This window comes from Labrus mixtus, chromosome 5 (assembly GCF_963584025.1).
Source record: "Labrus mixtus chromosome 5, fLabMix1.1, whole genome shotgun sequence".
NCBI classification, from domain to species: Eukaryota; Metazoa; Chordata; class Actinopteri; order Labriformes; family Labridae; genus Labrus; species Labrus mixtus.
The window spans coordinates 28,163,122-28,190,729 of NC_083616.1; the positions used below are offsets into that span (position 1 = coordinate 28,163,122).

Here is a 27,608-nt window from a genome sequence, read left to right on the forward strand (position 1 = left end):
CGGAGGATCAGGGGGGGAAGCACCGAGGTGTTCACTCCGACCACTCCACTGTTTACTGTAACACAACGACACCTCATTTCTCCCAAAGCCAAAGAAACACATTTTAAAAGTAATAAATCACATTTACACACGTAATGAATTTCTAAAAGAAAGATTTAATTTTTAAAATAATAATTTTATGTTCCGTGATTTATGAAATTGAAACTCTCAAATTTTATTTTATTATTATTAATATTATTATTATTATTATTATTATTATTATTATTATTATTATTAATAATAATAATAATAATAACGTTTATTTATAAAGCACTTATCAAAACCAACGTCACAAAGTGCTTTACAGAAAAAACAGTCAAATACACAAAAATAAAATCCTATTAAAAGCATGAAAAATAAAACAACAAGTGCAGCAATCATCCAATTAACAGAGAAAAGGGGAAACAACCGAGACAAAGATTGGCTAAAGTTAACAGTAAAACAAATCAAACATCCTGGATGGAAGAAGGCCTTACGATAAAAGTGTGTTTTTAAAAGTGATTTAAAAGAAGATACTGATGTAGCTCGTCTGAGATCCTCAGGCAGGTCGTTCCACAGCCGAGGAGCCCGAGATACAGATGCTCGACCTCCTTTAGTTTTCAAGTTTGAGGTGTGAACAGTGAGGAGGTTCCTGCCTGAGGATCTCAGGTTACGCACTGGCTGGTAAGGGGAGTTCAGAAATATATTCTATGCCTTTTACTATAAGTTTACCAAATGATATGCTTTCATCACAAAATCAACAATTGTTATGGTTATCTACATCACCACATATATATCAGTCTTTGTTTATTTCTTTGTTTATTTTTTAATGTTGTACTTTGTGCATGGAAAGCACAGTTTACCAAAGTCAAAGTCCTTGTATGTGTGAGCAAACCAGTAAAGCTGATAAAAGTTTAATTTAGTCCAATAAACAACAAAATATAAACGCTTACAACGAGAACCTCTTTGATCCGTCGACAATGTCAAAAACTGTTTTGCCTCCGTACCAGGCGGTAAACTCCGGTGTTGAAAGGTGAAGCAAATACCAAAGTGCAAAAAAACTGCAGTTCATCGAGTGTCCACTAGAGGCTGAATCCAAAAGAAGCAGAAGTCACATACACACTCCATAATAAAATGTTTGTTTTGTCAGCTGAAATAAACATGTTTACAGCCTCGTTAAAAAACAAGTTTGGTCTTATTAGTTCATATCTGTATCGGCACAGACTACAGGAGGTGAATTATTTTTTATAACTTATCCATTTTCATTTTAATAAAGGATACGAGTTATGCATAATAAGTGGCGTGACCATACACTGTAAATATAAATGGACAAAGTCTGAGTGACATCATCCATCGATGGTGGTCGCCATGTTGGAAATGCTGTCTCAGCCTAACCTCAAGTGAACCTAACGACAGGCTGAGAGCTGGAGCTGAGGCGGGGTTAACCCTCCTGACAAACTGTTACACCGCGCCCGCCTGTCGATCAGGTCAGCTACACGCCTGATTGTGAATAACTCTTATCCTTCATCAAATCAAAACAGATGATTTATCAAAAAATTCACCCCCCGAACAGTGAGTGCAGATCGTGACATAAGCTGATCAGACCTATAATGTAAACATTGTTTGAATGGGGCGTGTATGTGACTCGTGCTTCTGAAGCCTCAAGTGGACACTTGAAGAACCGCAGGTTGTTTTTTTACCAACACTGGAGGTTGCCGCTTGCAACCTGACAGACTCGACTGCAAGCAGCCGCGTTGCAGGAGGCTTAAGTCCCGCCTCAGCTCCAGCTCTTTGCCCGTCGTAAGGTTGACCGTAAGTTTGATAGAGTCAGAATTCCCAACATGGCCACCGCCATGGATAGACTTCCAAAACAGCCCTTAAGGCGTAATTGGACGGCGTCCATTAATATTTACAGTCCTTGCTCCAAACACACCTGAATGAAAATTACCCTGAGCCTGGCTTCATGCTCACCACAATCAGATTTAAAACTCTGCTGCTCGCTCCTTACTTTAACTCTCTGATCCAGGTCTACACTCCCTCCCGCCCACTACGCTCTGCCAATGAAAGGCATCTGATCCAACCTTCACAACAGGGTCCTAAGACGCCGACTAGACTCTTCTCCTCTGTCGCCCCCCGGTGGTGGAATAAACTTCCAAACTCCATTCGATCTGCAGAGTCCCTCTGCACCTTTAAGAAAAAGCTAAAGACCCAGCTCTTTCATGAATACCTACTAACTTAATGATGATGGTCTCCATATTATTGATGATAATGATGGTTGTGACGATGGTTTTTGTTTGATAACGAGGACTTATAAGATAAGTCATCATTATCAAACAATAATTTATTAATTAACCTAATTAATTTCTGTATTGTGGATAAGTGTTGTTTCCTAAAACTTTCCTTTTTGATAAATCTTATAGTTAGGGCTGGTGCTGGTGTATACCAGCTCTTAGTTATGCTGCTATAGGCTTAGACTACCGGGGGAACTGGCACCTTGAGCTCCTCTCTCTCTCTCTCTCTCTCTCTCTCTCTGTGCATATACAGTACATCATATTACTGCATGTATCTATCTATAAATCTCAGTCACTAACCACCTACTTTCCTGGGAGCTCTTGAGCTCTCTTAGGCTCCTCAAGATCGTCGGTTGACGGCCTGCCAGAACAACCCCCCCACACCCCCTCCCCACCGGATCGTGGGTTGGCGGCCTGCCAGAACAACCCCCCCCCCCAACACCCCCTCCCCTCCCCACCGGATTGCTGATGGACGGTCTACCTCCCCCCACCACCTTGCTCTCTATCCCTCTTCCTGCATCTTATCCCATCTCTCCCCCTATCCCTTTCCAAGCCCGGCGCAGTCTAGGCCTGTGAAGACGGTTTCGTCATGAGCCGGGGATCCGGCTGAAGATTTCTGCCTTTTAATAAGGCAGTTTTTTTCTTACCACTGTAACTTTTGCTGCTTTGCTAAAGTGCTCATGATGGATTAAGCCGGGTCTTTGTAACATAACAATGAGTAAGGTATTTTACCTGCTTCTTGTAAAGTATCTCAAGATAACACTTGTTATGAGTTGACGCTATACAAATAAAAATTGATTGATTGATAAGATGGTTTCTATACTGATTAGAGCTCTCAAGAACTGCCCTCAATGTTGTGCTTTGCCTCTGGTCACTTCCTGTCAGCACCTGTGTGTCCAATCAGACTCAAAGCTGATCGTTTGCTCTTACTGACATTGTTCCCTTTCTTCTAGATCCTTGCTTGTGTTGTTCTTACTCTCTGATGTACGTCGCTTTGGATAAAAGCATCTGCTAAGTGAATTGAAGAATTGTAGAAAGCCAAGGCCCCACCCTGTGTTCTGTCAGAATTACACTCTTAATATTCAAACCACACATTTTGGCTCCAACACTGATGAAGGGGATTTTGTCTCAGCCTTAATCCAAAGCTTTTAATGTGCCATTAGTTTAATGGAGGTACGCGTTTAACAATATTACAGGGCGGGCTGAGGTCGTGGTGGAGAGAGGCCCAAGGTGATATGTTTTCATGGGGTGCAGAAACCCTGTTGACGCCCCTGATCAGCAGTCATGTAGTGTCAGCTCCTCCCCCTCCTCCCCCCCTCCCCACTCTCTCTCTCCCTCTCGGTGTGTCTCGTGCTGTGAGTCGCGCAGGGCGGCCTCTCATTGGCTGCCGGCGGACTCCCGGAGCAGGTCGCTCTCCTCGGTGCTGAAATCGCTGCTCGTCGTGATAATGTGAACGGCGATGAGGCCAAACGGAGCGCCCGTCATACAAACACCAAAATGGACGATGATCTGTTCCAACTGAGACAGCTGCCGTGAGTAGATTTCCCCCCCTCAGCACTTTGAATTCAGCCCACGATCCTCAGACCGTGACACCGTGTTTTCCTGACGCGTCGCCCTCTGACGGCTTTCGTTTCGTGTTTGCTTGATTAGCTCGCTTCAACACAAATAGCATGACATTCCTTAAAGGCAGCAATCACCAACAACCACATGTTATCCCTCCATATCACCTAGAAATACCCCTGAATGAAGAGACACGTGAAAACAGATGAGCATGTTGATACAGGGCTGGGGGTGCAGTTTGTTTACAGTCGTAGCTTTAACCTTAGAGGACTGTTTTTGCTTTTATTCATTCGCATTGCTTTGACTTTGACAGCATGTTCACACCTATTGTTTCTGCTTTCACCCTTCATTTGCATGTTTTCTTGTTGAGCTTCTGCTTGTTCTTGCCCTGTGGGTTTGACTATTACAGACTTGATGTTTGTCCTGACTGTTTATTATCTTATATTCCTGAGTTCCTGCTTTTTGCTTTGTCTGTCAAAGCACTTTGTGAACATCTGTTTTTACAGATGAAGTTTGTATTTTGATCCATAAGAAGAAGGTTTATTGTGTTTTCAAGGCTCATCAGCACCTCATCTTAACTTGTAATTGTGTTTGTGGTCATGACTCAGTACCTGCTGTGATTTATTTCCGTCCTGCTGCTGTACATTCATGAAGCGAAAAGCTGGTCAATGCAAGTCCATCCTGACCATCTTCTGAGAGAGAGAGAGAGAGAGTGGGGAATGACATGTAGGGAAGGGAGCCACAGGTGAGATTTGAACCCGGGTCGCCTGCTCTCGGGCCTCGGTACAGGAGGCGCCTGTGCTGACCGCTGGACTACCCCACACCCCATTAAGGTTGTTGTTTTTTTAACAATACAATCTCTGTTAATTAAATGATGATGATATATTAATCACACCGTACTATTCCACTTTATCTCAGAACCAGTCACTTTAACTGGCCACTCACTGCGCAACATGCCTGAATGCTTTTGGGTGTATAGTTTATTTTATACTTACTTACGGTGGCTGGGAAGTGCAAAACAACTTCTACAAAGCTTGAGACAAATTTACATTTTGGAAAAACATTTTTTACATTTTATAAAACCGAATTAAAAAAGCAAACACTTTTCCCAAGGACAAAACAAACAAAAAGATGTGAAACACTTTTAGGAGCGCTGAGACAAATTTACAAGAGGCTGAATGTTTCACTCGTCCCGAAGCAAATGAACAAGCAACAGACTCTTGCCGGGCCGTACGGTGGTGCAGCGGTTACTGCTGTTGTTTCAAAGCTTGATCCAAAGACAGCTTGACTGGTTGAAGGTCTTAAAGACGTATCACCTCTCCTCCTCCTCCGAAAGGCTTCTTCAGTTCTAAACTTTCTGGTGGACGGAGGTAGAAATTTAACCTGCACAGATGTTAGCTCTGTCGCCTCACAGCGAGGAGGTTCCTGGTTTGAATCCCCGTCTGACAGGAGCCTCTCTGTGTGGAGTCTGCATGTTCTCCCCATCGGCATGTGTGGGTTCTCTCCGGCTTCCCACAGTCCAAAGACATGCTCGTTAGGTTAACTGCTGACTCTCTGAATGTGAGCGAGGCTGGTTGTCTGTCTCTGTGTGTCAGCCCTGTGATTGGCTGGCGACCAGTCCAGGGTGTAACCCCGCCTCTCACCCAAATGACAGCTGGGATCGGCCCCCCTAGCAGTGCCGGGAGTGACCTGCAAGTGATCGAGTGAGCAGTCGATTAGTTTCTTTTTGTTGGAAAGAGTGCATGATGTTTTGTCCGTTTTGTGGAACCCACTTGAGCCAGATAATGAAATTCTGCTTTATGTGTGGACGGTCTCCGGAATATTTGAAGGACACGGACCGCACAGGAGGACCGAGGGCATCTCCGAGACCTTCCGCCTGGTCCTCTGTAAATCACTTTTCTCACAGTATTTCCGCCCAGACTAATTGACCGCTCACTCAGTCACTTCCTGCATTTGGTACGTTCCCTTTCGGGGGAAAGATTCTGTCGTTTGTAAATTTGTCTCAGCGCTTTCACATCTTGTAAATCGTTTTCCAGAATGTAAATTTGAGATTTAATTTGTGATCCCTCTGACCAGACAGCAGGTTCTTCTGTCCGGTACGTTTCCTTCAGATACTCCAGAGACCGGCCACAAGAAAAGCAAAACTTCATTTTCTGGGTTCAACGAAATCCGGTCTTTCCGCGGAAACAAACGAATTGACCGCTCACTGAATCACTTCTGAGTCACTTCCTGCATTTGGTACATTCTCTTTACGGGAAGATTCAGTCGTGATTACAAAGCTTTAAAGGAGGATAATAGTGTTTGAACATCTTACAAAGTCGTCTGCAGCGCTGATACTGCCTGTTGAAAGCAGGCTGTGTTATGTAATTACAGTGATTAAGACCTCACTGGCTCTCTCCAAGTTCTCTGAAAGTGTCTCCTCCTTCATTAACCGTCTACTTACATGTGGCTCAAAGATTACAGCTTCCCTCTGTGGAAAACACGCCTTTCTCCGGGTGTTGCGGTTTTATAAGCTCGCCAAATGGTGAAGCACAGCGTGCCGAGGTGTCAGTCAGCTTGACATGATTTGCTTGCAGGACGCTATTACCACCAGTTCACAAAATCACAGCCAGGAAAAGCTCCTATCACCTAGGCAACGGCTCCTGAGTCCCATTGGTACTCTGCTTTGCTCTCCTGGTAATGAACTCTGAATCTCCCCTGACCAGCAGAGGTTTTATTCTCTCCCGGGCTTTTAGAATAATAACTCTCTCGCTTTATTTTTTATTTTCTGCAGGGTTGTCCGCTTCCGTCGCACAGGTGAGAGCACACGCTCCGAGGATGATGGCGAGAACAGAGATCAGGTTATCAAGGTCCCAGAGCAGAATGATCTGGAGTCTGTGGCGCTCACAGACGGAGCTCCGGTACCTCGGGAGTTCGCCAATCCCACGGATGGTAAAGTCCTTTTTTTAACTCTACGTCCCCACACTTTCATCATAAACTGTTTCCATTCTTCTCCACATTTGTTTACATCTGTCAAGGAAGTCAGGTGTCCCTCTAAAGCTCAGTCTCATTTATAATCTTTACCTGTTCCCCTCGCTTTGACCCTCAGAACAGAGTTACACCGGGTAGTAGTGAAATCTTCCCCTATGAAACAGGATGACGTTTCAAAACCCTGTTACATCATCAGTAGTCGCCAACAAGTTTAAAGGATCAGTCAGTAAGATGAGTAGAGAGTGAGATGAAAAGTGATCTCACTACATGATCAGACATTAAGGAAACATGCTATGTTGAAGTGCTGGCTTCTCTAACAACAATGCAGCAGCCAGTATGTCCTCCTTCTAACTTTAGATTCTGGTCCTGAATGCTCTGGATTTGTTTGGACCAGAGAAGGTAGGCGGTTTTAAGGCGACCCCCCCACACGGCCGTTTTGGACGCCCCTCGGTTTGCCAGATATGAGAGCAGTTATCAGGTCAACAGGTGTTGCAGCGATGGAAGCGGGTCAAGAGAAGTGGTTCAGATAGAAGTGATTGTACCCGACCTAAAAAGCCTCTGCATGTTTCTAATAAGCTCCACGAGCTCAAACTAGGATCAATATTGGAGATGCTTTTGAAAAATGGAGAGAGGTTAGAACACAGAAAGGTTTACAGACCGATGCAGAGCTGGATAAACACTGAAGCTTCAGAGTCCACCACATAGTGACCTGAGTGAGCATGGACTCTGGAGAGGAGGGGGGGAGACAGCTCTATACAATGTTTAGAATTTGGACTGCAGTACCCATTTTAAACAGTAGGGGTCAGAGTTACATATTGCTCCTTTAAAGAATAAAAAAACGTAAAATGTTTAAAAAAACTTGTCAGTATTCTGTGCGAAAAAGCACATTTTTTAAAGAGCAAAGTAAAAAATTATTATTTTCAACTACTGGGTAAAGACACCGTTGTTTTTATTCTTCTTAAATGAGGTATACGTTGTTGAGATTCCAAAACCGATCATTGAGCAGAGCCTTTACGTTGTTTGAAATCTCAAAATCATCATTGTAGATATTTAGAGGCATCTCAGCACACGCTTATTAACACACTTTTACTCTCCATCAGACACGTTCATGGTAGAAGATGCCGTGGAGGCCATCGGCTTCGGGACGTTTCAGTGGAAACTCTCCATCCTCACTGGTCTGTCCTGGGTGAGAACTGCTCCTCACTTAAACTACTTCATATTCTGTGACACTGTGTTTGCATGTGTGAGTCATTTACCACTTGTGTTTTTTCTCTCTGTTTACTCAGATGGCTGATGCTATGGAGATGATGATCCTCAGCATCTTAGCCCCTCAGCTGCACTGTCAATGGAGGCTACTCAGTCTGGAGGTGGCGCTGCTAACATCGGTAAACCCCTCTCTAACGTTAGTTAAGCGCTCTTTGTGCAACATGACTGAAAGTTGGTGACTGGTTTGAAATACTGGCTTGTTGGAAACAGTGATGGTTTACTGTTATGAGATGTTTGGAAGCATTTTGGTTAAATAACCATCAAAATTATTTTGGACTTTTCTGACTTTGATTAGAAACCAAAGTGGCGCTACAGAGCTGAGAGATAGGATGAGCATTATATTCGCTTCACATGGACAGATTTATTGTCCATGCAACACGCCCAACACTAGAAGTCGTCTTGTTTCTGTCTCTGCAGGCCGTGTTTATCGGGATGATGATCAGCTCGTCTCTTTGGGGAAACATATCGGACAGATACGGCAGAAAGACGGTAAGTTGTTAAAAAGCCTCTTTGACATGGAGATGATTTATACTTCTGTTTCATGTAGGAGAAACATTGACTTTATTTATCGGTACAGTCCTTAAATCTTAGTGCAGGTGATGGCAGGAAACGTCATCTTGACAGCAAATGGGAAGATTCACAGCCGTTGTTCGAGTTTGTAATTCAGTAAAAAGAAGAAGTGATTCCGCCTTCTTGTGTGCGGTGAATCTTCTCATTTGCTGTCAACTTTATTTATCCGTAAGGAACTTCAACTGTGTAAAAGAATCAGTGGGTATTAAGGTTAACACAAATCACAGCACAGCACAAGAACAAACCATAAACACACACAAGCATGCACACACACGCACACACACACACACACGCACACACACACACACACACACACATTCAACATCCAAAGTGCAATCAAAAGAACTGAGTGAGGCCATAAAAATACTAAATGAAAGAATAACGTTATGAAAGTAAAAACAGAAGTTTGAGTTTCTAGGCATTAGAATTTAAACTTTTGGTTAATGAATTAAAGACATTGATTGCTGTGTTGTTGGGTTGTCATGGTATTAGAATTTTATACTTTTATACGATCAAGAGGCAACCTCCGCTGTTGAGAAATGAAGCAAATTCTGAAGTACAAAAATCCTTCAGTGCGCTCGTCGAGTGTCGGCTTGAGGCTGGCTCCAGGAGCAAACAGCAGAAATCAACATGTTTACATCCTGGTACAAAAAAATAAAATAGGTCTGTTATTTTAGTGTCTCGATCGGCACACACTCTATGGAGGGTGAATTTTTTGGATAAGTCATCAGTTTTGATTTCATGAATGAGACGCGTTATCCATAGTTAGGCATTTCCAGCATGGAGACCGCCATCGACATGACTCCAGCGCCCCCTGCAGGAACCGACGGGTGACGTCACTCAGGCTTCATCCACTAATATTTACAGTCTATGGATACAGTACTAGAACAAATCAAATAATATGGAGACCTGTTTCAATTCCATGGCAAAAAAAATTAAATCCTAGGCCCCTAATGTTGGATAATTTCTTGTTCTTAATCACCAAAAAATGCAAACAAACTTCTGCACACTGTCTAAATTGCACAAAAACATTGGCAACATTTCGTCACTGAAACTGAACTATTTGTACAGTTTAGATAGTATAACTTCCTCTTCTCTCTCGTCTGTTTGTCAGAGACATAAATGTAATGTTTGCGTCATTATAAGCCGTCAAAGGACTTGAGATAACATCAGTGTTTTCTGACCTTTAAATTTGAACGAACCTTCGCTGCTCTCCCTTTTTCTTGTGACTGCTTAGGTTAAAATATGAATCAAGATCTGTAGTTTTTTGAAAGCTTTGGTTCACTTGATAATAATAAACCTTAAATTAACTGAGACGATGATTGGCGCACCCTATGTACGGAGGCTGTGGTCCTCCAAGCAGGCGACCCTGGTTCAGGTCTGACCTGCGGCTCCTTTCCTGGTTGTCTTTCCCCACTCTCTCTCTCTCTCTGTCCCTGACTCTATCCACTGTCCAGTCAAAACCCAAACATGTGGTATTGAAAAGTATCAAAGTTCTGACATTTTTGACGACCTTAAAGCTGCATGCTCTCCTGAAAAGCCTCCCCATATCACCACCACTCATCAGCTTGCCATGTCTTAATGTGACACACAGGGTCTGAAGATGAGCGTGCTGTGGACGATGTTCTACGGCCTGATGAGTGCTTTTGCACCGGTTTACGGCTGGATCCTTGTCCTCCGCGCGCTGGTGGGCTTTGGGATCGGTGGAGCACCTCAGTCGTGAGTTACCCTCTTTAATTCCTCAAATAAAAGCACTACGATTCATGACTTTGAGTTAGCACTAAATGTGACAGTTTCCTTCTTATCAGGGTGACGCTGTACGCTGAGTTTCTGCCCATGAAGTCCAGAGCCACGTGCATCCTGCTAATGGAGGTATTGACAAAACCTGTACTGCTATCAGACTCACTAATCGCCCGGCTAGAAACAGTGTTAGTGGACCCTGAAATATGAGACATGCAGCCATTACTGCACAGCAGCGCATTGTTCTGTTGTGCCAGCAGGGCTTTATGTAATAGAGGTTTTTATCCTGCAGATATTTTGGGCTCTGGGCACCGTGTTTGAGGTCCTCTTAGCGATTCTGGTGATGCCCACTCTGGGCTGGCGCTGGCTGCTCGGCCTCTCCACCATCCCTCTCTTCATCTTTGCATTCTTCTCCTTCGTGAGTATCAGATTATCAGTTTTATAATATGAGCATGTCAACAAAGTGTACATTAGCCACTTTACATATCAATCATACATGTTTCAAATAAGTCCAAAAAAGTAGATACATAGAGGAGTTAACATACAGTACAGGAAAAAAACCGAAATGAAGGATCACATATAAAAAACACACTTCACCATGTTTCAGAAAATGTGTGCTCAAACAGGCCGTTTGGAGATTTTCCCTTCATGACATCACAAAGGGCAGTAGCCCCTCCCCCAGGTGGGTGACACCCCCACAGCTAGGTGTTTGTTCTGCCCTCTGAGTCTGCCTTCTCACCGTAAACAATAGGACATGGAGCGAGAAAGCCAGAGCCACCCGAGCCCTTCTAGAGAGGGGGCGTGGTCAGACACAGCTCATTTACATATTTAAAGGCACAGACACAGAAACAGCCTGTTCTGAGCAGGGCTGAAATAGAGGGGTTTATAGGCATGATCAAATACAGGATCAGAGTGGATTTAGAACAAGAAACTTCACACACATGTTTTGAGGAGCTCTGAGACTTATTTACACTGGTTGAAGAGGAGGAGAATATGTGACCTTTAAAATAAATGAGTTAAATCAGTGATTACATGTTTGACCATTCATCAGGTGGTGATTATATGCCTGCGTGAAATGCATCACTGAGGTTCTTATCCTCATATAATGTGGGACAGAACGACCTCTGACACATGTTTTTCTTGTAATCTTGAACTTTTCCACAACATGAAAGAGTATCCAGTCACTGTTTCACATGTCTGTATTTTGGGCTGTGTTTTTTTTGGGGGGGGGGTTTCAGTGGTTACCAGAGAGCGCTCGGTACGACGTGCTGACGGGGAATCAGGAAAAAGCTCTGGCCACACTGAAACGCATCGCGTCAGAGAACGGAGCACCGATGCCGCTTGGAAAACTCATCGCTGCTAAGCAGGTAAACGCTGAGTCTGCAGAATCCTAAATCTCAGTGGTGTGTAAACATCAGCTCCCTCTTATGTTGCAGCTCGTGTATTCAGGTTGGTTTTTCCCACGTCTGTTCTTTAAACTAGGAGGAGCGTGGTAAGATCAGAGACTTGTTTTCATCACACCTTTGTATGACCACCGTGCTGCTTTGGTTCATTTGGTGAGTGCAGTGAATGATGACGATATGCTGTCTTAATCCTTACTCACTGATCTGACTTTGTTCCTTTACATCCCGTTTGATTCATTCCGTGTTTTTTTTCTCTCTTTAGGTTTGCGAACGCCTTCTCTTACTACGGGCTGGTGCTGCTCACCACAGAGCTGTTTCAGGAGGGAGGTGCGTGTGGAGGTGAGTCACTGCGCCGACACCAACAGACGCCCTCGCACACTCGAGGACAAACACTCACACTTAGTGTACCGCGCTGATGAAACAGACAATGCTCATGGCTTTGTGTCAAACTCCTGAGACACAAAGTACGAGTATCATTGATCTGGATTATGCCTGCTCAGCACGATGTGAGAAAAAGACAAGATGAGTGATAAATAAACAACATGTGGAGTGTTGTTTGCTTTCATTGTTTCTCAGTTAATAATAATTCAGAGGCAACTGAAGCTATGCAGCACATGTAGTCCAAAGTTCTATGGTACAATAAAGTATCTTCTAATGATTCATATCGTGTGTTGTGTCGTATCGTAATGAATCATAGCGTGTAGGAAAGGCAAGGCAAGTTTATTTATGTCACACATTTCAACAACAAGGCAATTCAAAGTGCTTCACACAACATCAAAAGCACTGCAGAGGGAAAAAAAAAAATATTAAAATAGAAAATTAAAAAATCACTAAAACAATCACAAAGATGAACCATTCGGACATTCCTTGGCTTTTTTTTTCTACCTCCTTCATATCCCAGACTGTTGGATATTTCCTCCTGATACTCTAGATTTTATTAAGGGAGTCGGTTTGGTTTACTGTAACCATGACACCCTTTTAATAATCTTGAATATTCAGTTTATTGCCTCTTTCCTAGCAATCTTCAGTTACCCAGTAATTGGTATTCCTTTTTTTTGTTAACCCGGGAGATGTGTTTAGAGTCCTTCCAAGGATTTTTAGTTCTTCAATGACCCAGTAATTGGTATCACAGTAAATGCAGTAATTTTATTAAGGGCCAACTAGTGTGTATGGAGTTCACCGGAGCCACGTAGTCGGTTTGGTTTACTGTAACCAGGACACCCTTTTATTAATCTCTATATTCAGATTATTGCCCTGTGTACTAACTTTTGTGTCAGGTTATATCTAATCGAATCGTACCTGATCATATTGATATATATCCTGAAGTGTGGTGTGGTATCGTATCGTAATGAATCATAGCATGTTGTATTATAAACTTATAAAGTGAAACTGCAATTTATTGCACAGCCCGAGTCTAAATTTCTAGAATGAAAAACATCGTCAGCATCTCAATATTGGTGTTTTTTTTTTTTTTAATCGAATCGATAACGAAGATAATGATCTTGTTGTTTTCAAAGTCAGTGAAGTGTAAATGTTTTTATTCAACACGCCGGTGCAGGAAGGACACAGATTCAACTGATACCATTAATGTCTACTGGGACATGTGAAGTACCAGAGTGGTCCTCAATGTTCTTGGCCTCATCTGTGTTTTTTCTACTGTGTACCCTCGTCACTTATTCTGCCTGCAGCAGGGTGTGAACTGTCTCTCTCTCTGTGGTGTTTTTGTCTCCCTCTAGTGTCCAAAAGTAGTAAGGAGGAGCTTCCATGCAGCCTGGAGTGTAAATATCTGAACTCTGATGACTACAAAGACTTACTGTGGACCACATTATCTGAATTCCCAGGTACACCTCAGATCGTTCTCTGTGTCTGAACACACTTTTCAGTGTCTACATTCAAAATTACATTTTTTATTCTATAGCAAGCCTGCTGTATCTCAAAATAAAGTCATAAAAAGCCCAAAAATACACCTTAAAAGAAATGTAAAAAACATTCAAGAAAACTAACGGAAATGACTCGTTATGATGGGAAAACAGTCTAAATATTAATTTTGGATGCATGTCCTCTTCAGGCTTCCACAGGCTTATATCTTCAATGTAAGATAAAAAAGCCACCTATTATATTTAATTTTTTAACATCTAACTTTTTCATTTTCTCAGGACTGCTGGTGACACTGTGGGCCATCGATCGTCTGGGCAGGAGGAAGACGATGGCGTTGTGTTTCTTCATCTTCTCCATGTGCATCATTCCTCTCTACGGCTGTGTGGGGAGGTAAGGAGAAAAACCGAGGAGAAGGTTTAACAATAAACTGTGGATCATCTTTTTATCCAGCCTAACATGTCTTCTCCGTTGCAGAGTGTCCATGACAGTGTTGATATTCATCGCCAGAGCGTTCATCGCGGGGGGATTCCAGGCGGCGTATGTTTACACTCCAGAGGTCAGTTTATTAACCACATGAACAGAAGGCAGATTTGTTAGCATAGCTTGAATCCATAGCCTGTAAAAAAAATCACGGCAGCCTCCTTAGTATTTTCTGAACTCTGCAGTAGGCATGACAGATATGAGAAGAAATATGTGATAACAGAGTTCAAGATGTCAGTAAGGATATGAAGTGCAATAAATAAACACAACTTAAAGGCTGCATAAGAGATTTAACTCACAGTTTTTATGTCTTTCTGCTGCTCTTCATGTTGTTGTCATATATCTCCTGAATCCAAAAAGCATTTTTTGGTCTTTTTTATTCGTCTGTGCAGCTGATAGCTAGCTTTAGCTTCATCTGACTGCATCATGAAAACATGACCATTAAACTCAGGCCTCCATCCAACAGGTCAAATGTTTACATGCTGAGTGAAAGCGTTGCTTGAGTACATAAAACATTTTGTTCAGAATCAGAATCAGCTTTATTGGCCAGGTATGCCTACGCAGACGAGGAGAACTGAGCTGTCTATGTACAAAAGAACAACATTAAATATCAACATTAAAACACAAAATAAGCGGTTTAACGAGCGCTCCTGCTCGCACTAATTCCAAACAGAGCTGCTGTGAATCTCCGTGAGATCTGCAAGAATCTTTTCTTATTTATTGGGATGAATTCAGACTTTTACAATGCAATTATGGTAACAATGAAACTGTGATTAATTGCACAATCTTGCTCTGCAGGTTTATCCAACAGCCACCCGAGCTCTGGGACTGGGAACCAGCAGTGGGATGGCCAGAGTAGGAGCTCTCATTACACCTTTTGTTGCCCAGGTAACAGCCCTCTGTCATTGGTTGTGATTTTAATAACTCAGAAAAGAGAGAGAGTGGTCATCACTTTTCGTGTTTCACCTCTCCTCCTCCTCCTCCTCCATCAGGTGATGCTGGAGTCCTCCGTGTACCTGGCGCTCTCTGTGTACTGCTGCTGCTGTCTCCTCGCCGCCTTCGCCTCCTGCGCGCTGCCGATCGAGACGACGGGACGGGGCCTGCAGGAGTCTAACCAACGCGAGTGGGGCCAAGAGATGGTGGGCCGGGCCCCTTCCCGTGGCTCAGCGGGAAACTCTCAGTCCAGTCCTGGATCTCAGGGCTGAGTTCAGACTGACAGCGTGTTAGAGAGCGGACTGCGATGAGAAAAAAAGAGGGAAGGAGAACAGAAAGCGCTCTCTGTGTCCGTCTGCCATCCCGTGACTCTTCAGTTTTAGGCACCACAGTGGCCGCACAGTAGTTTACTGTAAATTATTACTGTATAGTCTTCAGCCGTCATCGCTGTCACAACAGCTGACTATCTGCACACGGGTTGTCAGGAAAGACAGAATAACCTCCACGAGTGCAGAGCTGTCAAATTAAATGCTGGAGAAAAATGCAAAACATTTTTGAACGAGTGAGAATTCAAACCCTTAATGCAAAGTGTGCGCGCATTTTGTTTTATCTTAAAGTAGAGAAGCAAAGGCGAAAAACATGTTAGGAGTAATCTTCATATGATACCAACTGTGTCTGTGCTTAGAGCTTCGTCTGTTAACATCCTGGAAAAAGATGCTTAGAGAACATGTGCACACAAACAGCCTGTTAGATCATCTCAGATTGATTACACGAGCATCCGAGAGAAGGACAGTTATTCATCTTTTAATTTAAAGAAAGACACACTAAGGCCTCGTCCACACGTAGGCGGGTATTTTGTCAAACAAGTTTTCCTCCACTGTTTAAAAAATGATCCCGTCCACAAACGCTTAGTCATCAAAAACATCAAAAACGTCCACATGAAAACACAAAACGCACTCTTACAGCTGTCAAGAGCACGCCAGGTCATGATGTCCTGACATGATAAAATGTTCTCGCCATTCCTCTGCAGTGACCGTTTCATTTGACAAAGTTGTCCATTCAGACGCCTCTCCTCGTCAACATAGTGGGAGAGTAACTGTGTGTGTACATGTTGGCATGTGAAAAAAGTCCAGTTAGCATCGTTAGCACCAGCACTAGTTTGGTTACATCTACTTTCTTTTTTTTAAAATACCGTCCTGCTTGTGGACGAGGTCTAAGTCTCTGACGTTATGTATCCATGAAGCATCCTTCCTTAACCTCGAGTTCAATATGTTCTGATTCCATGTGTCGGTGTTGTTTCACATCTTTACATTGACTAAGACAGACTCAAAGGCAGGTGTTACTCCAGTTATGACAAAAACAAACTCATATCCTGATCATGATGAGGTCATTGTATCGTCAACAGGATGACAGACGACTTCAAACTGCGACAGCATTTCACATCTAGAGCACAACTGAGACGAGTGGGCGACATTATGGAGGGAAGGTTTTCAAAAATGTTCGATGTTTTTCGGTCCCACGTGTTTTAAAACCATACAGTAGTGTTGTAGTCAAGACCAGACTAACCCAGACCAAGACATACCAGAGACCAGAGTGCTCCGAGACCGAGACCGAGACAAGACCAGGGCAGGGCAAGTCCGAGTCAGGACCAAAACATTTAGGGATCGAGACCTTCAAAAAGTGATCTCGAGACCAAGACCGATTTTGAGTCCTACAACACTACGAGACATTCTGCCAACATTTCTGTACTGAAATGTTCCCAACGTATTTGTTCAATTGAGACGCAGGAAGTCACTCTTAGTGATTTAAAAACGAGAAATCACAAAATATCGTGTGCCGAGGACTTGTATTTTTCTTGCTGTTGTATTGAAACGGTAATAAGATCATTTTATTTTACTAGAACCATATCAAAGTTTAAAAATCTGGTATCGTAAAAACCGTAAATGTAAGTTATATTAATACAAATAAATCTGAGCATCACCCAAAAACTGACTCGAGTTAGTCAGTAACGTGATGTAAAAGTGACGCTAACATGAGGATATGATGTCACCTCTAAATCATGATGCACACGTGGACTCACGCTGCAAAAACTCAAATCTTAACAAGTGTATTCGGCTCATTTTCTAATTCAAATAATTTAAAACACTTAACAAAGGCCACGTTCACCTGACAAGTCCAGACTAACATTTTAATCAAGATATTACAAGTAGGGGCGCCAGTATGGATTCATACTGTAGTGGTTAGTGTGTACGCCGCCCTATGTACTGAGCAGTAGTCCTTAGGGTTAGGGGTTAGGGTTTGATGTCAGTTTGGGATCTCTAACCACTTCCTGTTTCTGTGCTTCAGTTCATGTCCTAACCTTCCATCAATAGAAGCGCCATACTTTATTTCAAAATAAAAGCATGGTTGAACTCAAACAGCAGGTAGAGTACGCTCAACTTAAGACAGTACAAAACTTCAAAATAAAAGCCTAACAATTTTTATTTTAAAATGGGAAATAATGGAATTTCAAACGTGTGATAAAAAATTTGATTAATTGCGATTAACTTTTGAAATTAAGAGGTTAATTACAATAAAAAACATTATCCTTTGACAGCCTAATTAGTATATAAACGTGTCCACTATGATCTTGTTTGTTCACAAAGCAGCATCAGTATTAATATCTGTCTGTTTCATAAAGAGACAAAAACTCCTCCCAGGAGATTTAAGATCCTCGACACATGATTCATTAAATAAAATTGACATTTTACGTTTCTTGAAATTAGTTTTAAAGCTTATTGCCAGAAACTTGGCGAGTAATTCTGGACCTGTCAGGTGAACGTGGCTTCTTCTACGTGTAATGACATATCTTAGAGTAGAAATCAGACGATCACACTTGGTGAGATTTGAGTTTTTGCGACTTCACACATGCATTTACTACCATTTCTCTGGATGTAACATTCTGTAAATGATGTACAAATACTCGGTTTAGTTGTTGTCTTTGCTTTTGTTTGTGACAAAGGTGACGTGATGACGGACAGTTGGATTGTACCACAGCGTTTTGTCGATGAGATTTAACTAGTTCAGGTCCTGCGAGCGAGCCGACTCCTACCTGCCAGTGTTTGATATTGTGCTGCATTAAATGTGTGTGTGCACAGATTCTTGTCAACACACTGGATGTAAATGTGTATGATACTGTAGTAAATAATCTTTCAAAAAGAGCAGAGGATCCATGTTGTTATTTATCTCCACACATTGAGCTGAGTGAAAGAGGTCAACACTTCTAAATGTTTTATGAGTTTTTATCTTGATTCTGTTTTGATGTTTTGTTTTGAAGACAGTCAGCAGCTTTTTCATCAAAAATAAAATGTAGACAAAAGTAATGCATCGCTCTTCATCACTTCTGGGCCTCCATACATGTGTGGTGGTGACGGTGTCTGTAGAAAGCCTGTCCCCTCTCCTCTGTCCTGTGTCCTGTGTCCTCTGTCTTCTGTCCTGTGTCCTCAGTCCTGTGTCCTCTGTCTTCTGTCCTGTGTCCCCTGTACTCTGTCTTCTGTCCTGTGTCCTCAGTCCTGTGTCCTCTGTCTTCTGTCCTGTGTCCCCTGTACTCTGTCTTCTGTCCTATGTCCTCTGTCTTCTGTCCTGTGTCCCCTGTACTCTGTCTTCTGTCCTGTGTCCCCTGTACTCTGTCTTCTGTCCTGTGTCCTGTGTCCCCTGTACTCTGTCTTCTGTCTTCTGTCTGGATTTTCATGTTCTGATTTGTTCTGGTTAACTCGGGACGTTTCTGGGCGGGGAGCTGGTGTGTTTCCTCCAGCCAATGACAGCTCGCAGGTGAGTTTAGGAGTGGATATCGATCCCAAAAAAGCAGGTAAAAGCCCTTACTCTTTGCAACATTTAGCAAAGTTACAATTGTAAGAAAAAAAACTGGGTCTGAGGCAGAAACAAGGATAGGGACAAACTGGGGTAGCGGGGGGATACGGCTTTAAAAACTGCTTCTTTGCCTGTTGTGTGTATGTGACTTCCGGTGTTCCTGGAGCCAGCCTCTAGTGGACACTCGACGAACTGCAGGATTTTGCACTTCAACATCGGCTTCATTTTTCCACACCAGAGGTTGCTGCTCGTCTTTGTTACTTCTCTTTCCTGCCACAAGCCGGGTCGTAACAGTAAACAATACAAGCCATGTTTTTATTTTATTTCATTTGATGAAAAGTCCATAGTTTCTGTTTGTGATAATAACCAGGCTCAGATGTCTTTAAGGTTTAAGCTTGTTGCACGTGAATGAGCCAATCTGAACAAACAATGAAAACAAGTACAGAATCTTCCTCTGCTTCAGGTTACAGACACATTTCATATAAACGTGGCAGAATGACTCCAGAGTGTTTTAGTGTTACAGAGGAGGACAGTTTGTTTAGTAGAAGAGGCACTTACAAACTAATCTAGATATTTGACAAAACAGGAGTGTAGCGCTCGTCAGACTCAGATTCACAGGCGAGCTTTAGGACCTTGTCCTTTCTGCTCCACGATCCCACCGAAGAGCCGCGCCACCTCCATCGCACAACCTCTGTGGATGGTGAGTCCGAACCCTCCGTGGCCGTAGTTGTGGATCACCTGAGTGACAGACAGAGATCATATTTTTATTAAAGTACAATGACAAAAAGTGATGCTAATATATGGTGTTGTAGTTAGACCACTTTGTGAAGGTCTCGGTCTCGTCTCAGAATCAAGAAAAGTTTTACTCGGTCTTGTCTCGGTCTCAGACGGAGCGGACTCCTGATTTTAAAATCAAGACCGGTGTTATGCTGAGGAATGTATCCCAGACAAAAATTGCATTCACCTCGAGGGCAGATCGGTCATGAAAAAGTAAGTGGCGTCTCGATACAATACTTTGTTGTACCCCAGAGGGAAATTTGTTCTCACAGCTTTGCACAGTTGGTACACATGAAGAAAAACACATAACAGCAGGTCGGGGTTCTGTATCTCCGACCCGATAGCAGAGTGGATAGAGTGGGGTGAGAGGGGTCCTGGGCTGTGGTGAGTGCTCTGTGAGTCAGCGCTCTGTAGTTGAGCTGTGAGAGGTTTTGGGTAGGTAGGTAGGCCGATGATTTTGGAAGCAATATTTGTGATACGGGAGAGTTTATTTGGGCGTGTTGAAGAAACAGGGTGAGCAGTAGAGGAGGATGGGTTGGATGACGCTTTTATACAGAAGTAAAAGGAAGTGAGGTGAGACGGACACTCTCAGTTTCCGTATGGAGTGTCAGTAAAGTAAAGTTTATACTTAATAAACGTTAAGTGTCCTTCTTGTTCTGTTGACTCTGTAAAACGCACATTTTCATCAGCCTGCGTAAATATGAGCTGCAAACAGTGTGTGGAGGAAATTGAAGGATAAATATAGTATATTATATATATAAAATAAAGTCTAAATATAAATAGACAATAAGTAGCAAAGCGCAGAAATAATAAGCCATGTACAAGCACAGGGAATCAACTACTGTATATGAACGATGTTTACAAATAATGTTGATTGTGTCTCTATGTAAATGAGAAAATTGACCAAATGAAAAGGATAAAAAATGAATAAAAAATGTACCTCTATCGTGGTCCCGTCAGACTCTATGGTCTCTCTCTCCAGCCGGACTTTGTTGCGGACCGGCCTGAGGCCCGACCAGTCTCCTACTATCCTGGCATGCTGAGGTTAGAGAACAAAGAGAGAGTCTTTTATCGAGCTTTAAATGTTGCAGAAACATAGAAAGACATGATTTTCCTTTGTGATGTTTTCTTTGTTTGAATGAAAGCCAGTGTGTTGTTTTTGGCATTAATGCATCTGGGGATGTTGCCACAGATTTCCATCCCGTTAATAAAATAAACGACAACTGAACTACAGAATATATGAAACTTCATGTTGAGCACTTCCGATGTCTCGTTGTAAATAATTGATTACAGTATCAAAGAGTCTTTTTATGGCCTCTTACACAAACATTTTTTTATGATCTCACCTGGAGACTTGGCTCCAGCTTACAGGCGCCCTCCCAGATATTCTTATGATCGATGGAGTTGTCCTGTTCGCTCCAGTTTCCGAGCTGGAAAACTCCACCGACCGTCACCTGTCGGCTCCTGCAGACATTGGATGTGGAAAACAGAGAGTTCACAGATCTCCAAGACAATCACACCGTCCAAACTAAAGCGTGCTACGCTTGAATCCAGAAGCACCACAGTGCTCCCATCCCTCACTATGAAGAAGAAGAAAAAACCAAAGCGGTATAGAAAATGGATGGACCTATTGAGTCATGCTACACACACATACTGAAATACACACACATGACATGCACATAGAGGATCCTATGGACTAATAGAGAGATGTCAGAGTGACGGGGCTGCACGTGAGAGAGCGCCTGAGAAGTTGTTGGTTTGGTGCCTTGCTCAAAGGCACATCTTCAGCTACCAGACCAATTGCAAGACTCTCCGGTTTCCACCCCAAGCCCCTACAGACCGAGCTACTGCCGCCCCAATCACTGCAGGAGAAGCGGCTGTACGTTATGTTGAAGTGTTTCCTGTCGGTAGATTTACCCTGGAATGATGTACGGTGAATTGTAGACTCCTGTTTTCATATCGTGTGTGAGAATCCAATGCTTCAACCATGGAGCATCCACCTAAAATTAAAAAAACAACAAATGCACAGTCACTGTTTCCTTAGATGCTTTATAGCTCACTGTATAAAGGTTGCTGAACATCCTCTGTCTCACCTTCACTATCTGACCGCGGCCTGGTTTGAGCTCAGAGTCCGGCTGCAGCGCTCCTGATCTCACTCCGGTGCAGTTTATTATCACGTCCGCCCCACTTTCTGCCAGCTGAGGACAGGGGAGCACGATAAGTGAGTGATAACAGTTTAAGAGAGTCAATTGAGGTCAGCTAGAGACTTCATTTTAATATAGACTTAAATAACCTACAGAAGCCCCGAGCGGACGTGCATCTGTACATTTCATTTACTCCATGTTACTGCCATGATATGTTATTTCTGGTTGTTTGTTTGAGATCTCAACTTATTAAAGCTGGTTCTCTGGTGATAGCAGGAAAGCTAAACATTATTCTGCTTCCTGTGAAAGGACAGAACGTGACATGAGATGCTGCCTTTGTGCACGCTAATGAGGTAAGTTCAGACTTTTTAATGTATTTGTTTCTTTGTTTGTTTTGTGCTTTTAAAATCTAGGGATAAGAGATAAACAAGTTGAGATCTTAAGAAAACAACCTGAAATTCCCAGTCTGTCTACAAACCCCCCAATGATGAGAAAAGTCCATCATCTCCGTCTTTTACCTGCTCCACTTTTCAGAAAATGTGTGCTCAAACAGGCCGTTTGGAGATGTTCCCTTCATGACATCACAAAGGGCAGTAGCCCCTCCCCCAGGTGGGTGACACTCCCACAGCTAGGTGTTTGTTCTGCCCTCTGAGTCTACCTTCTCACCGTAAACAATAGGACATGGAGCGAGAAAGCATCGAGACACCCGAGCCCTTCCTGAGAGGGGGCGTGGTCAGACACTGCTCATTTACATATTTAAAGGTACAGACACAGAAACAGCCTGTCCTGAGCAGGGCTGAAATAGAGGGGTTTATAGACATGATCAAATACAGGATCAGAGTGGATTTAGAACAAGAAACTTCACACACATGTTTTGTGGAGCTCTGAGATTTATTTAAACTGGTTGAAGAGGAGGAGGATATGTCCCCTTTAATATTAAATGTATGGATGCATGTCAGCTTAGGGCTTCAATAATAAACATTTATTCAACTTTAATATTAAATAATATTCACTTACCTCCTTGAAGGACTCTATTTTCCTCTGATAAAATTTCACACCTCTTTTTTTCAACCTAAAATAAAAATAAAACAAACGACACAGATGAATGTAAAGTGCCTCTCAGAATCTCAACTCTGCTAACAAACATGAAGGACATCCGACACTTCTACAATGTCATGTTACAGAGTACTTATAAAATCACAGAAGAGAGCACTTTGAAATGGTTCATCAAAAAACCTGAGAGCATGACAAACTGGTGCTACGACTCAGGGCTCTTTAAGTTCAGGTAAAATAAAACGCTGACTCACCAATCCATCAGCCAAGGTAAGTATGTTTTACCTTCAATCATGAGAGCCGTGTTGAACCAACCATTACTGGAAATGTTCAAAGAGACAGATGTGTTAGAGTGAGACAGCTGGAGAAACATCCAATCATAAAATATGATCAACATAACCTGAGTAATTCAGAGGGGCTATCTTAAAATGTTTGTTTTTTCCTCTTAATATACCAATGAATCTAACTAAAAACCTTCCTCTGAGCCCCATGTGTGAAAGGTCACTACCTACGTTATTGCAGTTCTGTTACTGTCACTGCTCCTCTTCCTTAGTGTTTGAGGAAAAACTCACGTGTATCCTGGGAACATTTGCAGTTCTCGCTCAGTGAGATGTCTGAAGCCCAGGACGATGTCTTTAAATGAGGGATCCTGCAAACACAAGAGTTCACTTATGACCTTAACTTATCATTCTGCATTTCATTTAGCAGACTCTTTTATCCAAGGTGACGTACATCAGAGAGTAAGAACAACTCAAGCAAGGCTCTAGAGAGGAGGAAACAACGTCAGGAAGTGCAAACGATCAGCTTTGAGTCTGAGCAGACACACAGGTGCTGACAGGAAGTGACCAGAGGCAAAGCACAACATTGAGGGCAGTTCTTGAGAGCTCTAATAAGCATCAAAATCATCGTCATCATCATCATGAAGGTCGTATGTGTTCATAAAGAGCTGGGTCTTTAGCTTTTTTTTAAAGGTGCAGAGGGACTCTGCAGATCAAATGGAGTTTGGTAGTTCGTTCCACCACCGGGGGGCGACAGAGGAGAAGAGTCTAGTCAGCGTCTTAGGACCCTGTTGTGAAGGTTGGATCAGACGATTTGGCTGTTTTGTAAGCTAGCAGCAGAGTTTTAAATTTGATGCGAGCAGTAACTGGGAGCCAGTGTAAGGAGATGAACAGCGGAGTGACATGTGCTCTTTTAGGAAGGTTGAAGACGAGTCGTGCTGTTGCATTTTGGATCATCTGCAGGGGTTTGATAGTGCATGTAGGAGGACCTGCTAGTAGAGAGTTGCAATAGTCAATGTGTGATATCACAAGAGCCTGTACCAGGAGCTGTGTGGCGTGCTCTGACAGGTTAGGTCTGATCTTCCTGATTAATGGCCGCAGGTGGGGGCGGTGTGAGTGGCTGGTGGTCAGGAGGGAGTAGCTCTGCTTGGTTCATTGTCAGCATCCAGACTTTAAAAAAGACCAGCAGCTGTATTTACAGAGCTTCCTATGTATAAAGAGTTGCTCCTAGTGGGGTGATGCTTTCTAAGAATTTCCCCTTAAAGTTAAGACTAGATCCTGGTAAAGATCAAAGTTATTCACAAAGCACCTTAACCCTTGAGAACGCTCCGAAGGTGAGAAACTGTGAGGAGGAATGAGGAGGAACTTTAACAGGCTCATGAGTTTCTCACTCAGAGTTGCTGTGAGTTGATTTACTTTAGATTTACTGGTTGAAGGTCGTCTTTATTATCCCTGCGAGAGGGCAGTTTGTTTTGCAGTCAGCAATAAAATACATACGTACTACACAGCCGGCAATCAGCATACAAGAGTCACACTAAAGAATCTAAATTAACCCCTGAGTCCAAGTGTCCACCCTCTGCGAGGCCTCTCTCTTTTGTGTGTGCCTACAACAGCAGGCAGCCATGTTTGTGTGGCTAAACAAAGCTCCACTCAGAAAACAGACCGGCTGTGTTTTATGGTAGACATTGCACCGGTGTGTGGAAAAATGTATCAATAAGTTATCTCAGGTGATACTTTAACTATATCTCTGGATAAAACTGCACACTGGCTTTTCTCTGGGTTGTAAAAGTCCTCCAAACAAGGTCAAATCTTATCCCTCACCTCGACCGGTTCCTTGAAGAGGTTGTAGCCAGACTGAAGGAACACTCCCATTTTTATGGACTCTGGTGAACTGAGGCAGCTCAGACAGTAGTCGAACGTCTCTTTATTCCATTTTCTAACAGTGAAAACAAAGACAGCATTAAAATGTTTATGGAGATGTGGAGCTGTGTAAAAAAGACGGTTCATGAATATGCACTCACGTCTCTTCCACTTTGCCGTTATCGTATAAATATGGTTGCCAGAAGCCGGCGGCTCCATCACTGGTGGTCAGCGGAGTGAGAAGGTCTGCGTACACCTCGATGGTCAGCGGGCTGACGATGGAGTGATACTGCTCGTAGATGCTCTGAGCTGTCGACAGGCCGATGACTCCCGCTCCAATCACTGCCACACGCATGTCTGGATTAAGACGAGACAAAACACATCTGAGACTCACTCATCCACAAAAGTAATCAACAAGTAAACAAAGAAACTGTTACATGACAATATGTTGGATTTGATGGAGATATTGTGCAAAATATGTTGTTGTGTTTGGTTGCATTGGAATGTGCTTTTCTGTTTTTTATGTTGTTTTTACTTATGGATTCGACTGTAGAGGCAGCTGAATGTTTGCAGCACTTTGAGTCCAAGACAAATCTCGCAAAGGGACCATAAAGTGTATCACATCGCATCGCACCGTGTCATACTGTATCATACCATAATGTACGTATTGTATATGGATATCTTGTTTTTTTTATCATATGCTAATACTGTAGATTGGATGTTATGTGTGATGTGACACCTACATGTACTGGGAACGTTAATAATTTATCCACATGTTATAGTGACTCACTTAATCGTGTTAACATTATTATCCTCGTCTGATATCTGTCTGATTCTGAAGGATGAAGTCCACAACCTTCTTCTGTGCAATTTGTTTTTTTGTTTTTATGTTTGCTTTGAACGACTTGCAATGTCTGATTTTAAACGGCAAAACTGAGTTACCCTGAATGTTTTTAAATCCTTAGTGAAGATTCTAAAAATCTAAAAATTCTAATGAAATGTTTTCTGTACGAGTTTGAGTGTTTTGTTGTTGAAACTGTGTGTTGCTGGGGTGGCTGTGGCTCAGTGGTAGAGTCGGTGGTCTGTTAACCAAAAGCTCAGGGGTTTGATCCCCAGCTCCTGCAGCCACATGTCCGATGTTTACTTGGACACTTAACCCCAAGTTGCTCCTGCTGCTATCCATGTGTATGAAACGGGTTATTTACTTCTGATGGTCACTTCACATAGCAGCCTCTACCATCAGTGTGTGAATGTGTCGGTGTGACCTGCGGTGTTAAAGCACTTTGAGTAGTCAGAAGACGAGAAAAGCGCTTTACAAGCTCAAGTCTATTGACCATTCTTAACCAGGTCTCCCTTGAAAAAAGGACTAACCTGGATAAATCAATAAATATCAAACCTGTTCAAAGTGCTTCATAAAAATACTGTAAAAACTTTATATACCTCATGGAATCTGTTACACATTTACATAATCTATTATCATGTTCATTATCTTTTGCACCACTCACCACTGCACTATTATCTTCCCCAGTCTTGTAGATACTAGTCTTTGTTTATTGTTAAAATGTCATGTTGTACATAGAGAGCAGAGTTTGTTAAAGTCTAATTCCTTGTGTGTGTGACTGTGAGAGGCCAATAAACCAGAGATTTTACAACTATTACAAAACAATGCAGACATTTTAAAATTATGGATTATGATTATTATAATTATTGTGTAATAATTATTAACACTGAAATTGTGAGCAGAAAAAGAACAACACGAGGTCAAAACGGTGTGACTTCATCAATCAATAACTTGTAAATATTATAATAATATGTGAACATGTGTGAGATTAATATGCATTACAGGGTTGGCTGAAACTTGCACCGCATCCCAGCAAGACTTTTGCACTCAGACGGTTTATAATAGGAGAGTGGTAAAGGCTATATTATGTAATGAAGCGAAAACATTTCTGACGTGGAAAACTTTTGGTTGAACAGATTTAAAGCAAGTAAAGTTTAATCCACCCAAAACTCGATCTTATGCAAGCTTTAAAAAGTTTGCTTTACCTTCAATCTGGAGTTCGGACCACCTCTGCAGGAGTTGTTGAAGTCTGTCACCTATTACGCGCACGCACTGGTTCGGCTGTGACGTAGTGGGGAGGGGGCGGGGTCAACGGTAACTCAGCAACACGTATGATCTGTCAGAGCCATGTAAAGCCATGCACACACATGATGACACTGTGGGATCCATGTTTCACAGCGCAAATATAAAACCAAGCCGTCTCATTATCACGCAGAGTTAAACTTAAGAAACACGTGAGCTGCAGTGAACATACGTCATCATTATCATGTGTCGTGAACCTGTTGACACTTCCTGTCATGTGTTTTAAATTGGGAAGCACTTTCTTTAGCCTATAGGCCTAATTAGAGGATGTTTGGTTACATTTATAGGCATATAATCATTCAATAGGTTATATTTCAGTAGGCTGTAGTAATACATCTTGTAGGGTGGGGTATATAATTTAATCTTCAGATTTAAGAGATCTGAGTTTCTGAAGA

At 42.5% G+C, this 27,608-nt stretch overlaps 2 protein-coding genes across 3 annotated transcripts; one reads left to right on the forward strand and one right to left on the reverse strand.

The window, feature by feature from the left end:
- Positions 1-3,639: 3,639 nt before the first annotated feature.
- On the forward strand, positions 3,640-18,309 carry svopa (SV2 related protein a). Its single transcript, XM_061039135.1, has 16 exons — positions 3,640-3,841; positions 6,643-6,800; positions 7,940-8,025; positions 8,126-8,224; positions 8,523-8,594; positions 10,270-10,394; positions 10,484-10,547; positions 10,708-10,833; positions 11,654-11,782; positions 11,898-11,971; positions 12,081-12,157; positions 13,555-13,659; positions 13,975-14,086; positions 14,171-14,252; positions 14,975-15,064; positions 15,169-18,309. The coding sequence occupies exons 1-16, from the start codon at positions 3,807-3,809 to the stop codon at positions 15,379-15,381; spliced, it is 1,647 nt and encodes a 548-aa protein (XP_060895118.1). The 5' UTR covers positions 3,640-3,806; the 3' UTR covers positions 15,382-18,309.
- A 953-nt stretch (positions 18,310-19,262) lies between these two features.
- Positions 19,263-27,266, reverse strand: LOC132974858 (D-amino-acid oxidase-like). Of its 2 annotated transcripts, none has more exons than XM_061039159.1 (11): positions 27,117-27,266; positions 25,232-25,427; positions 25,032-25,146; positions 23,505-23,581; positions 23,187-23,252; positions 22,897-22,951; positions 21,829-21,933; positions 21,653-21,735; positions 21,082-21,199; positions 20,676-20,774; positions 19,263-19,696 (listed from the first exon to the last, which is right to left on the reverse strand). In XM_061039159.1, exons 2-11 carry the CDS (start codon positions 25,423-25,425, stop codon positions 19,571-19,573), a joined length of 1,038 nt encoding a protein of 345 aa, XP_060895142.1. In that variant the 5' UTR covers positions 25,426-25,427; positions 27,117-27,266; the 3' UTR covers positions 19,263-19,570. The 2 variants fall into 2 exon arrangements, with proteins under 2 accessions (XP_060895142.1, XP_060895141.1); XM_061039158.1 differs by lacking the exon at positions 27,117-27,266 and adding an exon at positions 25,861-25,891.
- Between the last annotated feature and the right edge of the window lie 342 nt (positions 27,267-27,608).

Excerpts from the sequence above, each read along its gene's own strand:
- svopa (XM_061039135.1), top strand. The coding sequence starts at position 3,807 with ATGGACGATGATCTGTTCCAACTGAGACAGCTGCC. Across the intron at positions 10,395-10,483 it reads ATCGGTGGAGCACCTCAGTC|GGTGACGCTGTACGCTGAGT; the intron begins GTGAGTTACCCT and ends CCTTCTTATCAG. Across the intron at positions 12,158-13,554 it reads GGAGGGAGGTGCGTGTGGAG|TGTCCAAAAGTAGTAAGGAG; the intron begins GTGAGTCACTGC and ends GTCTCCCTCTAG.
- LOC132974858 (XM_061039158.1), bottom strand. Across the intron at positions 25,147-25,231 it reads AACGGCAAAGTGGAAGAGAC|AAAATGGAATAAAGAGACGT; the intron begins GTGAGTGCATAT and ends TTTCACTGTTAG. Across the intron at positions 23,582-25,031 it reads TCTTCAAGGAACCGGTCGAG|GATCCCTCATTTAAAGACAT; the intron begins GTGAGGGATAAG and ends TTGTGTTTGCAG.